Source organism: Zootoca vivipara, chromosome 3 (assembly GCF_963506605.1).
Source record: "Zootoca vivipara chromosome 3, rZooViv1.1, whole genome shotgun sequence".
NCBI classification, from domain to species: Eukaryota; Metazoa; Chordata; class Lepidosauria; order Squamata; family Lacertidae; genus Zootoca; species Zootoca vivipara.
In genome coordinates this window covers 77,915,028-77,929,103 of record NC_083278.1, presented here as the reverse complement: position 1 = coordinate 77,929,103, position 14,076 = coordinate 77,915,028, and the positions used below count along the sequence as shown (strand labels likewise).

General features: G+C 42.1%; 1 protein-coding gene across 3 annotated transcripts in view; it reads right to left on the bottom strand.

Annotated features, from left to right (window-relative positions):
• Positions 1-14,076, bottom strand: part of KIF26B (kinesin family member 26B) — a 278,589-nt gene that overhangs the window by 48,605 nt on the left and 215,908 nt on the right. For all 3 annotated transcript variants that reach the window (XM_035108339.2, XM_060272882.1, XM_035108340.2), the window contains one exon: positions 11,966-12,125. In XM_035108339.2, the coding sequence (XP_034964230.1) occupies positions 11,966-12,125 (160 nt within the window). The remainder of the gene's footprint in view (positions 1-11,965; positions 12,126-14,076) is intronic.

The following is a 14,076-nucleotide window of genomic DNA, read 5'->3' as shown; positions in this document are numbered from 1 at the left end:
TAGGGAGGAAACTAAGAGGAGATGTGATAGCCATCTTCAAATATATAAAGGGCTGTCTTATGGAAGATGGAGCAAGCTTGTTTCTTCCTGCTCTGGAGGGTAGGACTCAATCCAATGAAAAGTTCCAAGAAAGGAGATTCCGACTAAACATCAGGAAGAAAATTCTGCCAATAAGAGCTATACAACAGTGGAATGGACTCCCTTGGGAGGTTGCAGACTCTCCATCCTCTGCTTAAAAACCTCCAAGGAAGGATAGTCATCTGTCATGGATGCTTTAGCTGAGATTCCATTGCAGGGGGTTGGAGTTGGAGTCCCTTCCAGCTCTACAATTCTGTGATTAATCAGGGGTTGCCCATAACCTTCTGTTGCTTGGGGTAAAGGACAAATGGGCTTCCCTAATCTCACATACAGCTGAGTATCAGCTGACCACAATGGTATTGCAATAGCATCCACAATCACACCTACACCTGAAGACAGCAAGCTAGCTTAGGGAGTGTAGCTCATTTTACTATTTTCCAACATCTAGTCATTGCCACCTAGCCCAAGTATCCACTGCTGAGGTGGTCATTTCACTCTGATTATTTGTAGGGCCCTAAGATGAATGGAGAAGTTGCTTTCCCTACCCATTGTGCTCTTTTCTTGAACCACCGTAATAATAAAACTGGCATGTGAAGGCTCTTGTGACAGCAGGATACAGCTAAATACGACTTTTCCCTCTTGAACCATAGTACAATGACGTATCTGGACATTTCTCACTTAATTGGTTATACAGTAGCCATCCTACTGCCTCACTAGTGTGAAATCCAGTAATGGCTCTAGCTACACTGAAAACAAAGGAAAAGAAAGATGAACCAAAAACAGCCATGATCTTCATTTTCCCAAGTTGTCAACGTGTCTAGACAAAGTATTATTTGAGGTGGGTGTTACTGTAGTCCTCAACTGATGTCAACAGTTGTCACAAGCAAGACCAATGGATGGGTTGCAGAGTTCTGATGAGTGATTGATTCTCTTAGTCATATTTTTTGAATTTAGTTAGCTCTTTGACAGCAGTATTTTCTTTCTAACAAGTCCACCAAATTACTAGATCCAAAGTGCCCTGTGACTCCCTGAAAGAAAGAAAAACCTAAAAGCACAAAGCAAAAATTGAAACTTGCTACAAGCAGAATTTCAAAGAACTACTACATCAAAGACTATTACATCCCAGACAAAGCCTTAATTAAGATCATTTCAATATGTGGTTCCAATACATGATTCACCCTTGCATGGATGGGTGTATTGTAGAACTATATAAACCACAAAGCGTTTCATATACTGAAAACAATGTTCTCAAGAGACTGCTGCTTCAGCATTATCACCTTCTCCATTTCTTTCCTATTAGATGTTAAATACTTTAAGAACAGAGTGGGAAAACACGGTATTAAAGCTAAATTAAAGAGCATTCTCGAGGTTTCATAAAATTGTCACTTATTAATTAGTAGATCTTCTGGACTGGGTTGATCCATGTTCTGAAAGGCAACATATAAATAAATCTGCAACTTCTTGGCATCTGTCTTGGGAGACAATGGAACAGTGATCCTTCAGGGATAAAGTCAACCCATTGGAGAGTTACAGCGCCTGCTGTGGCTGTAGAGACTGATAAGGGAGAGACAGGTTTTACTGCAGCTCAACTTTCCTTTTAAAAAGACTCCATAGCCATGTTTGAAAACAAACTTAATGGGAATACATGGACAGGGACTGAAGAAGTGTGGTTGGGGGCAGGAATTAGGTTTCATTCATTTTATTCTAAAATTTTGTTGTTGTTGTTTAGTCGTTTAGTCGTGTCCGACTCTTCGTGACCCCATGGACCATAGCACGCCAGGCACTCCTGTCTTGCACTGCCTCCCGCAGTTTGGTCAAACTCATGTTCGTAGCTTCGAGAACACTGTCCAACCATCTTGTCCTCTGTCGTCCCCTTCTCCTAGTGCCCTCAATCTTTCCCAACATCAGGGTCTTTTCCAAGGATTCTTCTCTTCTCATGAGGTGGCCAAAGTATTGGAGCCTCAGCTTCACGATCTGTCCTTCCAGGGAGCACTCAGGGCTGATTTCCTTAAGAATGGATAGGTTTGATCTTCTAGCAGTCCATGGGACTCTCAAGAGTCTCCTCCAGCACCATAATTCAAAAGCATCAATTCTTCAGCGATCAGCCTTCTTTATGGTCCAGCTCTCACTTCCATACATCACTACTGGGAAAACCATAGCTTTAACTATACGGACCTTTGTCGGCAAGGTGATGTCTCTGCTTTTTAAGATGCTGTCTAGGTTTGTCATTGCTTTTCTCCCAAGAAGCAGGCGTCTTTTAATTTCGTGACTGCTGTCACCATCTGCAGTGATCAAGGAGCCCAAGAAAGTAAAATCTCTCACTGCCTCCATTTCTTCCCCTTCTATTTGCCAGGAGGTGATGGGACCAGTGGCCATGATCTTGGTTTTTTTTTTAATTTAGAACCTGCCAAACAGCCAGGAATGCCTCCTATCCTGGGCGATGATTAAAAGACTGAAATATGAATTTAAATCAGTATTATTTAAAATGATAGTGATGTGCAGACCTTCCTCAAGGTTGGGGGGGGGGAATTGGTTGTTCTGGAACCCAATTTCATATTTGGAAACCCTATTGCACTCCAGATGACATCACTGACCACTTCCCAGGCATGGCAGTGTCTACAGCATAAGAGATTTGAGGCTTGAAAAGCTCCCTACTTCTCTTTCTCTGGTGCCTGGAATGTTAGCATCCTAGGTGATGGGGACCATGAACAATTTCATCTCCCAGAATTTCTGGGGCAAGAATATCCCAGGATGTCTTTAGGTACCTCTCTATCTACAACTGCTATTGAGACAGCCACCAGGTAACCAGAAAGGATACAATAGAAGAGCCAGGAAGGAGGGCTTTTTTTTTGGCCTAGATTATGCTAAATCCTACTGGAAAATAATTTAGAGGGAAATAGCACTCGATTTGGGATAAGGCTAAGCATTACAAATTCACATGACAAACAAATCTTGAACCACAGCAAATTTGGCAGCATCACTTTAAAAAATAAGCAAATTATACTTTAAACAAATACACAACGAGAAGGTCTAGTGTCTTTACAGTAACCACTGACAGTCAGATTAAGCCTAACTTTTGCCGTTTGTTCCATGCCCTCCTGTGAAAAGGCTAACTTTGATTTATGCCATGTGGTATAAGAGATTGAGCAATGTTAAAAACCATTGGGACGCCGATAATATGGGAGATGCCAAGAAAATGGCCATGTTCCTTGTCTAACAGAGTTGTGAAGAGAGTAGTATGTTAAACCGAAGTAGTGCTCCTTATCACTTAACACAGCCATTGTAAGTAAATGGCACAAAGAACAGTAGCTCCTAATTGTGTCAATTGGAATGAAAATTTATGACAAATTAGCACAAATCAAGGAGTATGGATAGGTGACATTAAATCAAGACAATGCAACTCATGCAGCTGATAAAATACAGAACACAGAATGTGCTGCGGTCTTTTTGTTAGTATTCTTTGATCATATTTTTAACTATCTGTCCTACTAGCTATTTTGAATTTCCTTGGAAAGAAAAATGCCACAGAAAATTTAAAAACCAAAACAAGTAAATTAGCATTTTCCACCATCAATTTTATGTCATTAAGCAGCACAGAGAGAGCAAGTTCACACAAACGTGCCTCCATATTTTGATTCCTCTACACTTGACTGGACACTTCATTAAAAACCGCCATGCAGATGATTTGTGTCGATATAAAACATCTGCCTGTTATGTAATGGCACATTCACCTATGCAAGCTATCACTTTCCCATGCCTGCTGCTTCCGGGCGACTGTGGTGGCAAATGGCTTTTGCAGCCATTCAGGGGAATGAGGGAGGTCTGCAAAAGGCTTCAATGCGCAGTCACATGCTGCACCAATGCTAGGGAGAGGGTGGGACTGATGTGGGCTACTTAAGCCCTTTTTGCCCCTCTCCTAACCTCTTCATTCATTGGGCTACCGCCACTTCCGATCCTACTGGCAGTGCAGGCAGTGGCCGATTAGCGTTTAGAGGACAGAGTAGGAATGTTTTGTTTGTCAGCTGATTGGCTTTGCTGTCAGAAGTTTTCACCTACTCTGTGCTGATATGTGATGGCTGTATATACAGTGGTACCTCGGTTTATGAACACAATTGGTTCCGGAAGTATGTTCATAAACTGAAGTGTTCATAAACTGAAGCAAACTTTCCCATTGAAAGTAATGGAAAGTGGATTAATCTGTTCCAGACGGGTCCGCGGAGTACTCAACCTGAAGCGTACTTAACCCGAAGCATGGGTGTAATTGGTTCCGGAAGTCTGTTCATAAACTGAAGCGTTCATAAACTGAAGCGAACTTTCTCATTGAAAGTAATGGAATGTGAATTAATCCGTTCCAGATGGGTCCGCGGCGTTCGTAAACCGAAAATTCGTAAACCGAGGTGTTCATAAACCGAGGTTCCACTGTAGTGGGTGGTAGTCATTAAATAGGTTAATTGGCCACCATGGCAGTTGGTACAGGAAGCTATGAGGTAGATACGGTTTGGTGGACACCCTTAGGCGCCTTCAAAGGGGAAAGTGCCTTTCTTGAGACCTGCCTTTAGGTTGGCCCCAAGGGTGTCTTGGGGTCAGAAAGTTTCTGTGCCCACATGCTTAATGCAGCTCCTGAATTTGGGGGGGGGGGGGTAAAGCATGTTTTTGCTTATCATTATTGTGATAAAACATACAACTGAAAAACATGGAGCACAAAAGGGATTGTAGTGCCAAACAAGATGACCAACCATGCTTACAAGGAGCCATTGTTGTTTGTCATGAAGAGTGATTCTTGACAGGAGGTGGCTTGTAGTTTAGCAGGAACGTCACTCCCCTTTACATACTGACATTTGTGCTGAAAATTAAACTTCACAGAAAACCGCCGTGATCAACAGCTATCTGCCTGCCCATTGGGTTTCCTGCACATGACTAAAGTGCCTAAGACGTAATTCCTGTTTTCGAAAGAACAGTTTTTGAGTTCTGTAATTGTTATGCCTGCCCAACTGAAGAATTATGTAGCATGTAGAGAAATTATTCCAGATGGGAAATATAAACGTAGGATTTGACTAAAGTGGTTACATAGGAGACTCATATAAGGCATTATAAAAGGCAGCTTTGCCAAGTTTCAAATGAAGTTTCTTTCTTATAGCACTGTTAATCGCCATATAAACACCCCCAGTGGTATAAATTTCTCACTGGGGGCAAATTAAGGGAGTGAGAATGTTTCCAGTTTAATGGGTTTGATTTGGCTACTATATCATGGAATGTTCTAAGAAATTGGCTATAAACGAATTAAGAAAGAAACAGCCATGAAAAATAATCTAAACAACCTATAGACAAGTGAAAAATAGGTCCATTCCTTTAAACATACTTTTTGTGCCAGGAGAATGGACAGAAGTAATGGGAAGAGCAAGCAGCGGATAGACTGGCAGGGTTGAAAAGCTGGCAAACCCTGCAGATTGCTTCATTTAAAATAACAATCAAAGGTTTCTGTTTGCAACATCTCAGTAGGTTATAGTAAAACCTGTCCCTGTTCAAAATATTCTACCAATGCAATTTCCAGATATTTCACAGACTCATGTAATTGTACTGTTGGAAGGCACCCCGAGGGTGCAGGAATCACAGCTACAGAATACCTGACCAAGGGCCATCCAACATCCGTTTTTAAAAACCCAATGAGGGAGAGTCTAGCACCTTCTGAGGTAGTTTGATCCAGGGCAGATGCTACAGATCTGAGGTATATTTAATCAACCTCAACTTACCTTTAGGTCATACACTACTAAAAGAGACTAAGTTTAGAAACAGGGCATTGAATAATTTGTTGTGGCTATAACATGCAAAATCCTGCATCTCTAAAGCCGACTTTCAGGTGCATTTATTCTCTGTTGACGGTTTATTTCCCTTTGCTTCATTTGTTTCTATTCCTTCATCCCAAATGGATTCCACTTGCAGACATACAAATAATGATTCCCTGTCCTCTGTGTTGATACCCTTGAAAATCTTGTAAACTGTTCACATATGTTTAGTCATTCTTTTTTTTTTCCAAAGCAAGGAAGCTTTCGTTCTTGTACTCATTGCTCATAAATCAATCAATCCCCTCAGACCTTTAATCATGCTTATTTCTCTCCTTTGAATCCTTTCCAATTTGTCAACATCGTTCCTATTCAGACATACCCAGAAGGGAACACACTATTTTAGAAACGTTCTCCTGGCGCTGAAAAGAGAAAAATGGCTGCTTAACACAAATAAACTGAAGGTTTGGTTCAAATATTTCAGCATTACCAAGAATATCAAATGCAGAGTTTGGAGAGTTAACCAAAGTAACTCTCCAAGGTTACTGTAAAGTAACCTTGCAAGGCACAATGTATTCTCTAGCTTGTTTGCCACATGGCTGAGCTTTTGGAAGCAGTCAGAGAGGAGGGTGCCAGGTCTCAAGGTGCTGTGCGAGGGGGTTAGAGTCAAGGGATCAAGCCAAATAGCGGCGTAGCATGTCCTGCAGCTGGGTGGGGCCTCTCCGCAACCTCCCCCTCAGCTGTAGGGTGGCTGAGGGAGAGGTGGTGGGCGGACCAAAGCTCCACGCTGCCGTTTCAGGCAGCGCCGAGCCTGCAGGCACTCAAACCACCACGTCACTCCCAGGAGAGACACATGGCTCGAGCATGCTGCAGGCCCCGTGGTAAGTGCCGGCCCTCGCGGTGTGGCACCCAGTGCCAGCCATGTTTCATTACATTTATTGACTGAACTAAAAAGTTTTGTGAGCCCAATTTTAATTTTTTAAACTCGTATTTTTGTCGTTTTGCCACACACACCCTTCAGTGATGACACCCGGGGCGGCCCACACCCACCACATCCCCCTTCCTCTGCCACTGAAACCAAGTATCAGAGCAGAGGAGCAACATTAGGAGACACAGCAGAACAAGAAAGTCAAAGGATGCTTTGGACCAAAAGGTCCTAAAGCCAGGAAGAACACTTGTTGTGCAAACAAAATCTCTGCCCAAGTTAGAAGCATTTTCTGTCTCTTCCTGGAAGGGCTCAATGGTCAGTGTGGATAGGTGGGGCCGTTCAAAAGCCTGAGAATCCTACACTGTCTAGGGAGATGCTCAAAACTGCAGTTCTGTGGCTCATCATATGGAGCAGCTGTGCGGAGAGCCAAGTGCTTCTGGTGCACTGACAGGTACAACATCACATATTCTGTGACCCGGCAAACTTCTTTACAAGCACACAGGTGATAGCACAAGAGTAGTAAAGCAGTTTCCCCTCTTTTCATTTCTTTTCCTTAACTACATCTCCTGTCTGACATAATTTTTAACTCGGCAGAACTTCAAAGCATCATAGGATCATATGTTACTCAAACAAAATGCCACTGCACATACAATTCTTCCTATGTACTCTGTTGGAATGGAATCTCTAGGCACCTTCCTATGTGTAATAATGTTCCAACCAAGAGCCTGCAAGCAAATCCATCCACTTTCTAAGCCTGAACCATTTAGCCTGAACATGAAGAGAAGGTACCTCTCACCTAGAGGGAGAGCTCGCATCTGGCTCCTGGGCCTGAGGTCCACCACCTCTTCTGTGCTGCAATCCATTTTTACAGAGTATTGCACCACAAGATGAAAAATCCCTGCCATCCTCCATAGTTTGCTTATAGAAATGCACCCCAGTGTAGTCCCAAACCATGTTGATAGGTACTACTAGGGATAAAAAATGCAAAAGGATTCAAATGCATCTCCAGAATAAAAATTCACGCACTAGAATAAATTTAAACTGATGCTATTTAGCGAAGGATTCATAAATTCTTACACTTTTCTAAACGCATCTCTTGCATTCCAAAAGTCATTATGCTGTATAAAACGATTATTTCCAAAACAGCATTACCATGAATTATCACCATTGCTGCCTAGCAACGAGCATCTTTTCTTTTCTTTTCTTTTAACACTAAGCTGTATAAACTAGTATCTGGAATTTGTGCAAATGTGTATTCATTTGAGGACTGCAGAGACACATTCATCTTAGAAATCAGACACAGATAATAGAACACATTTAGAGAAACAAAGCAGCAGCAATCATTTCCACACATATCTTAGTAAAAAAATCTTCTCATTACTGCCTTAACTAAGTTCTGTAAAGCTTAGTTATGACAGACTGCGATTTTTTTTTATCTTCTCTTGAAGTTAGTGGGGATTTTTTTTTAAGAGCTTGGTGTAGAAACAATGGACCCTTTATTGATAAAACTTCATGCTGTAAATGTTTGTATTAGTTATACCTAGAGCAGGCTTCCTTGTTCATGTCAATGAATGAGGCAACTGTACTGATTTGGAACGTGCGCGGGAAAAGTGAATCCTCTGAATTTGAACCTCTATGTTCCAAATCACACCCAGACTTGGGGGTCCAAGCTCAACTCCTAACCACCCATGGTGAGCCAGTGTGGTGTAGTGGTTAAGAGTGGTAGACTCGTAATCTGGGGAACTGGGTTCACGTCTCCGCTCCTCCACATGCAGCTGCTGGGTGACCTTGGGCTAGTCACACTTCTTTGAAGTCTCTCAGCCCCACCCACCTCACAGGGTGTTTGTTGTGGGGGAGGAGGGGAAAGGAGAATGTTAGCCGCTTTGAGACTCCTTCGGGTAGTGATAAAGCGGGATATCAAATCCAAACTCTTCTTCTTCTTCTTCTTCTTCTTCTTCTTCTTCTTCTTCTTCTTCTTCTTCTTCTTCTTCTTCTTCTTCTTCTTCTTCTTCTTCTTCTTCCTGCTACCTCTTTGCCTCCTTTTCCTCACAGTGGCCACTTACATCTCCCAGCTATTTTTTGGGATCCCAATATGGATACAAGCATATAATAGTGATTTAGATAAGACACACTCAAGTTTCTTGAGACATATCCTCAGGCTCCGAAATTCAATCAAGTATGAGAGAATGTGTGCAGAATTCAGTATACACATGATGGAATATTGTATTGGGCGTGGACTAGCACTATAAAATACTGGCTGTGTTGCCACTTTCATTCCAACCTTCAATTCTGCTTTCCGATTTACTTAAGGACTCCTATAAATCCAGATGGCTCCAACGCATACACAGCAAAATTAGATCTATTGGTATTGATTTGGAATTATTGTATAATTCTAGTGAGCAATATATTTATTGCAATATCCAAATTAGATTAAGGGATATTGAAAAACAAAACATTAAGTCAGCTGTAAATAAAATCTGCTCCCCCAAGTTCTATGGTTTAAATACAACTGATAACAGGATCACCTATATATCAAAGTTAATAATTCCAGCCCAACGCAGGGCTTTTATGTTAGCCACACTGAACGTTTTCCCCTCAGCTTTTGTTAAGGGCAGATATTTAAACATCCCTAGAAATGAGATACATTATAGATGTTATTTGAAAATGCCGGACACTCTAGAACATATATTCTTTTCTATTGTCCACTGTACAGCCAGCTACGTAAACACGTGTTTTCCCCCTTTTTGGGTAGTTTAACATCATGGCACAATGAAAATATCAGATTCTACCTGTCTGATATTAACCTGGAGGTAACTGCAACGGTGGCTGAGTTTCTGTCAATAGCGGTAAATGGCACAGCTTAGTGGGAAGACACTCCAATGAAAATTTCTGATACTAAATATGCTATATAGCTGTTTCTTTGTATATATATATTTTAAAAAATTGTATATGGATGTTTTAAGATGGTCTATATCTGTAATGCCCAGTAAAGGTTTGGAGAAAGAAAAGGTGACACAAATGCAGGGCCGCCTCTACGCCCGGGTCCAGGGGTGCGGGGCGCCAGGCTGCCAGGCCACCAGGGGCGCCGCTGCGCCTGCTGAGAGGTGCGGCGGAGGCCGCTCCAGGCACGCCTCTCAGCTGTTCAGCGGTTTCAGGCCTCTCTCCGGAGGCTCGCAGGCCTGGGGCCGCCTCCGCCGCATGCAGGGGCATCACAACAGGGGGTGGGCAGCGCCCCCTGGCCCAGGGCTGGCCCTATGGCCAGGCTGGGTTGCGCAGAGCTCTGACCCTCCAGGCGGTAGCCGTGCTGTGCCTGCCACGCCGGGAAACGGGGCGGGGCGGGGGCGCTGGAGGGATCCGGCGCACCACAGTGCCAGGTATGCCTAAGACGGCCCTGCACAAATGTTTGCGACATTGTCATGGGGCCACAAGTGCACTCGGGGAACCAGTGCAAAGAGTGTATAGGCTCCAGTTAATGAAAAGCACTTTGCGGGTTCCCTATGACTTCAGTGAAGTCAACACTGGGCACTGTATCTCAAGCTCTGTGCACTCTAAAGTATATCTTTGGGACTGCTTCTATATGATGGCTAGCAAGCCATATGAGCAGGCCAAATGCTTCTTTTGGGAATAGATTCTGTAACAGCTCACTGAGAGAAAGCTTTGTGTTTCTTTTCATGAGATAGATGCAAACATGAACAAGTGTTCTGGCACCTGTATGTCTGCAGAAACCCAGAAGAAGTGTAGAATAACAGCTGTGAATCACAGCAACAAGAGATATGCCAGCATGGGGAGTGGAAGACGTTTTGGGTGCTGCTTTTCTCCCTGTCCAGAAAAACAGCTGTTTACAATTTAAACAACATCAATGTTCTGATAGGTTTAGCCTAATGGTGTGTGTGTGCCCCCCCCCAACGCACATTTTTTTTTCAGCCTGCCTTTTTTCAGGCTCAAAGGGGGGGGGGACATGCAGATATTACAGAGTTATTTCAACTGATATTATCAAAAGCCTTATCTAGAGGTATTGTTTTTAACGTCAAAGGGCTAGTGAAACCACAACATTTTGTGTGGAATGATTTTATTTATTATGCTACAAAAATAATAGAATGAGACCCCATTCATCCCAAACAGTCTGTTCAATTTTGAATAGTGAGCAAGATCATAAATAGAAATTATGATAAATATTAACATACTAGTGTTACATACTGTTCCAGACGGGTCCGCAGAGCACTCAACCTGAAGCGTACTTAACCCGGAGTATGAGTGTAATTGGTTCCGGAAGTCCGTACTTAACCTGAAGCGTACTTAACCTGAAGCGAACTTTCCCATTGAAAGTAATGGAAAGTGGATTAATCCATTTCAGACAGGTCCGCAGAATACTTTAACTGAAAATACTCAAACTGAGGTGTACTTAAACCAAGGTGCTTTGAGGGTTTCTTTACAGTCAAATGGTATATAAACTTTATGAAATAAATAAGTAAATAAATTAGCAATATGGGACTAGAAAAGGGTCTTCTGTTCAATATTCAATGTTATTATTCTGTATAAGCTGTTTGTTGTTTATAGCTTTGTATCATAAAAGTTTCATCAGCATCATAAGCAAAAAGATCAAATTTCTGCAGCAGCTCTGGCTGACAAACAAGATGAAGCACATCTAGGCCCTGCAAATAAGCCAACAACATTATGAAAAATTTGTATCCCACTGGCGCACACATACCTGTGTTTGTCATTTCACACTTGAAAGAAAGGAGACTCAGCTCTCTTTCAAATTATAAACAGTTTCTATACCTAATCACCTGAAGGTGATCCTTACTATTTATGGACAAGCACCCAAACGATTGTTGTATGAGACTTAGTAAATCTCTCTTGGTATTGGAAAGGCAAGTCTCCCAAATGAATCTTCTCTGCTGTTTAGAATAGTTGACAGATAATATGCAACCATGTACTGCCCCTACTGATTTTTATAATTATTTCCCCTGCCACTTCTTGAACAGAGCTGAGGATATTAATGAATATATTTTGGAAAGATACACTGCTCTCCCCTCTAATGGTCTCTACAGCCTCAGCAGATGCTGTAACACTCCAACAGTTTGACTTTACCCCCAATGACACACTCTTCCATTGTCTCTTGAGACTGACGGATGCCAACAATAGAGAGAGAGAGCTGACACAGTGAGAGATCACTTACTTGTATGGAATGTGCTTGCTGCCATTGACTAGGGCTAGGATCACATTGCCCAGTGCAGACAATGAAAGACAAAGTCCAGAGCCTCCTTCACGATTTTTGCTGAGGGGTTTAACACAGCTGCCCAGGTCGATGAGATGTAAGCGGCTACGGCCTCCTGACACTATTAGAGAAGAAATGAGAGAGATATTAAGAGCCAGCTTTCTGATTCTCCTAGGTTAATGTAAGTATGTTGCTGGCATATATAAACACTATATGTGGTTTCCTGGGAGTAAGGCCCCTTGAAACCAATGGGTTTTAAGATTGGAGATACACACACACACACAGAGAGAGAGAGAGAGAGAGAGAGAGAGAGAGAGAGAGAGAGAGAGAGAGAGAGAGAGAGAGAGAGAGAGATATGATGTTTATAACCTACAGAGTAGAGCAGGCATCCCCAGACTTCGGCCCTCCAGATGTTTTGGACTACAATTCCCATCTTCCCCAACCACTGGTCCTGTTAGCTAGGGATTATGGGAGTTTGTAGGCCAAAACATCTGGAGGGCCGCAGTTTGGGGATTCCTGGAGTAGAGACAGCAAAAACAAAGAAGCCAGCATTAAAACAATAACAAACGTGAGAGAGTTAAACTCATTCCTCTCAACCCCTTTTTGTGACTAATCCCACCTCCTCCATTCTTACATCTGTAGGCAAGTGAAAGTGTCTGTTGTTTTTATACTGTACTTCATTTTCCTCTGTTATTACCTCTTTTAATATATGTGCCAGAATTCCACATATGCTAAAAAAAACTAAGGCAAGAAACACTACCTGATAAGACAGACAGTATTTAATTTCCACTTCTTAAAAACCTAATGACCATTACTACATGATATTCCTCAGTTCAAAAATGTCTGGCTTCTGAATATTTCATAAAAGTATTGTTAGAAATGCTGACACGCTACTTAAAGACATGTGTTTGACATGTTATATGCTCAGAAATAGAGTGCCATCTAATGTGAGCATGAAATGGTATTATTCAACAAATTTCCATGATTATGTCATTATTTGCGCACTGTATACACACAAAAAGCAATTGAGAAATATTTAGAAATTTAATGTAACTGATACAATATATTTTGCTCCCCATAGCTGCAAAAAAGAAAGGTAGATGTTAGGTTCACTGAAGCATGAAGTTATCTTCCTAAAATTGGTTTATTTTGTTTTATTTATTAATTTTAACAATTTATACACTGCTTAACACCTTCTTCTTTGGTGATCACTCGTAGCCAAGTAAGATTGTCTTCCATGAACACGGTTTTTAACAATGAATACGTAAGTGTCTGTGGAAGCCAATTCTGGATCCACACGTCCTTCCACAGTGGGGACATTGGTTTCCAGGCGGGAGTTGATCACTGTGTGGATTTGCCAAGCGTGCCTTCCTCTTAGCACATTTCTCCCTTGCGTCCTGAGATCGAGTTTCTTCAAAGCCCATGACACCTTGGTAAAGGCTGTTCTCCAACTGGAGCACTCGCAGGCCAGTGTTTCTCATTTGTCAGTGTTTATACTACATTTTTAAAGATTTGCCTTGAGACATTCTTTAAACCTCTTTTGTTGACCACCATCATTACGCTTTCCATTTTTAAGTTCAGAATAGAGTAGTTGCTTTGGAAGACGATCATCAGGCATCCACACAACATTACCAGTCCAACAAAGTTGATGTTGAAGAATCATTGCTTCAACACTGGTGATCTTTGCTTCTTCCAGTACACTGATATTAGTTCACCTGTCTTCCCAAGTGATGTGTAAAATTTTTCGGAGACACCGTTGATGGAATCATTCGAGGAGTTGGAGATGGCATTTATAAGTGGTCCATGTTTCACAAGCATATAGTAAGGTTGGTAGTACAATAGCTTTGTAAACAAGCATTTTGGTTTCCCTGCGAATGTCCTGGTCCTCAAACACTCTGCACTTCAATCGGGAGAAAGCCGCACTCGCAGAGCTCAGGCGATACTGGATTTCAGCATCAATGGCCCTTGTGGAAAGGAGAAGTGATCAACGTTTTCCAACGTTACACCACTGAGTTGGATTTGTGGCGCTGCAGAGGGGATATTTTGTACTTTTTGGTGCAGTACTTTGGTTT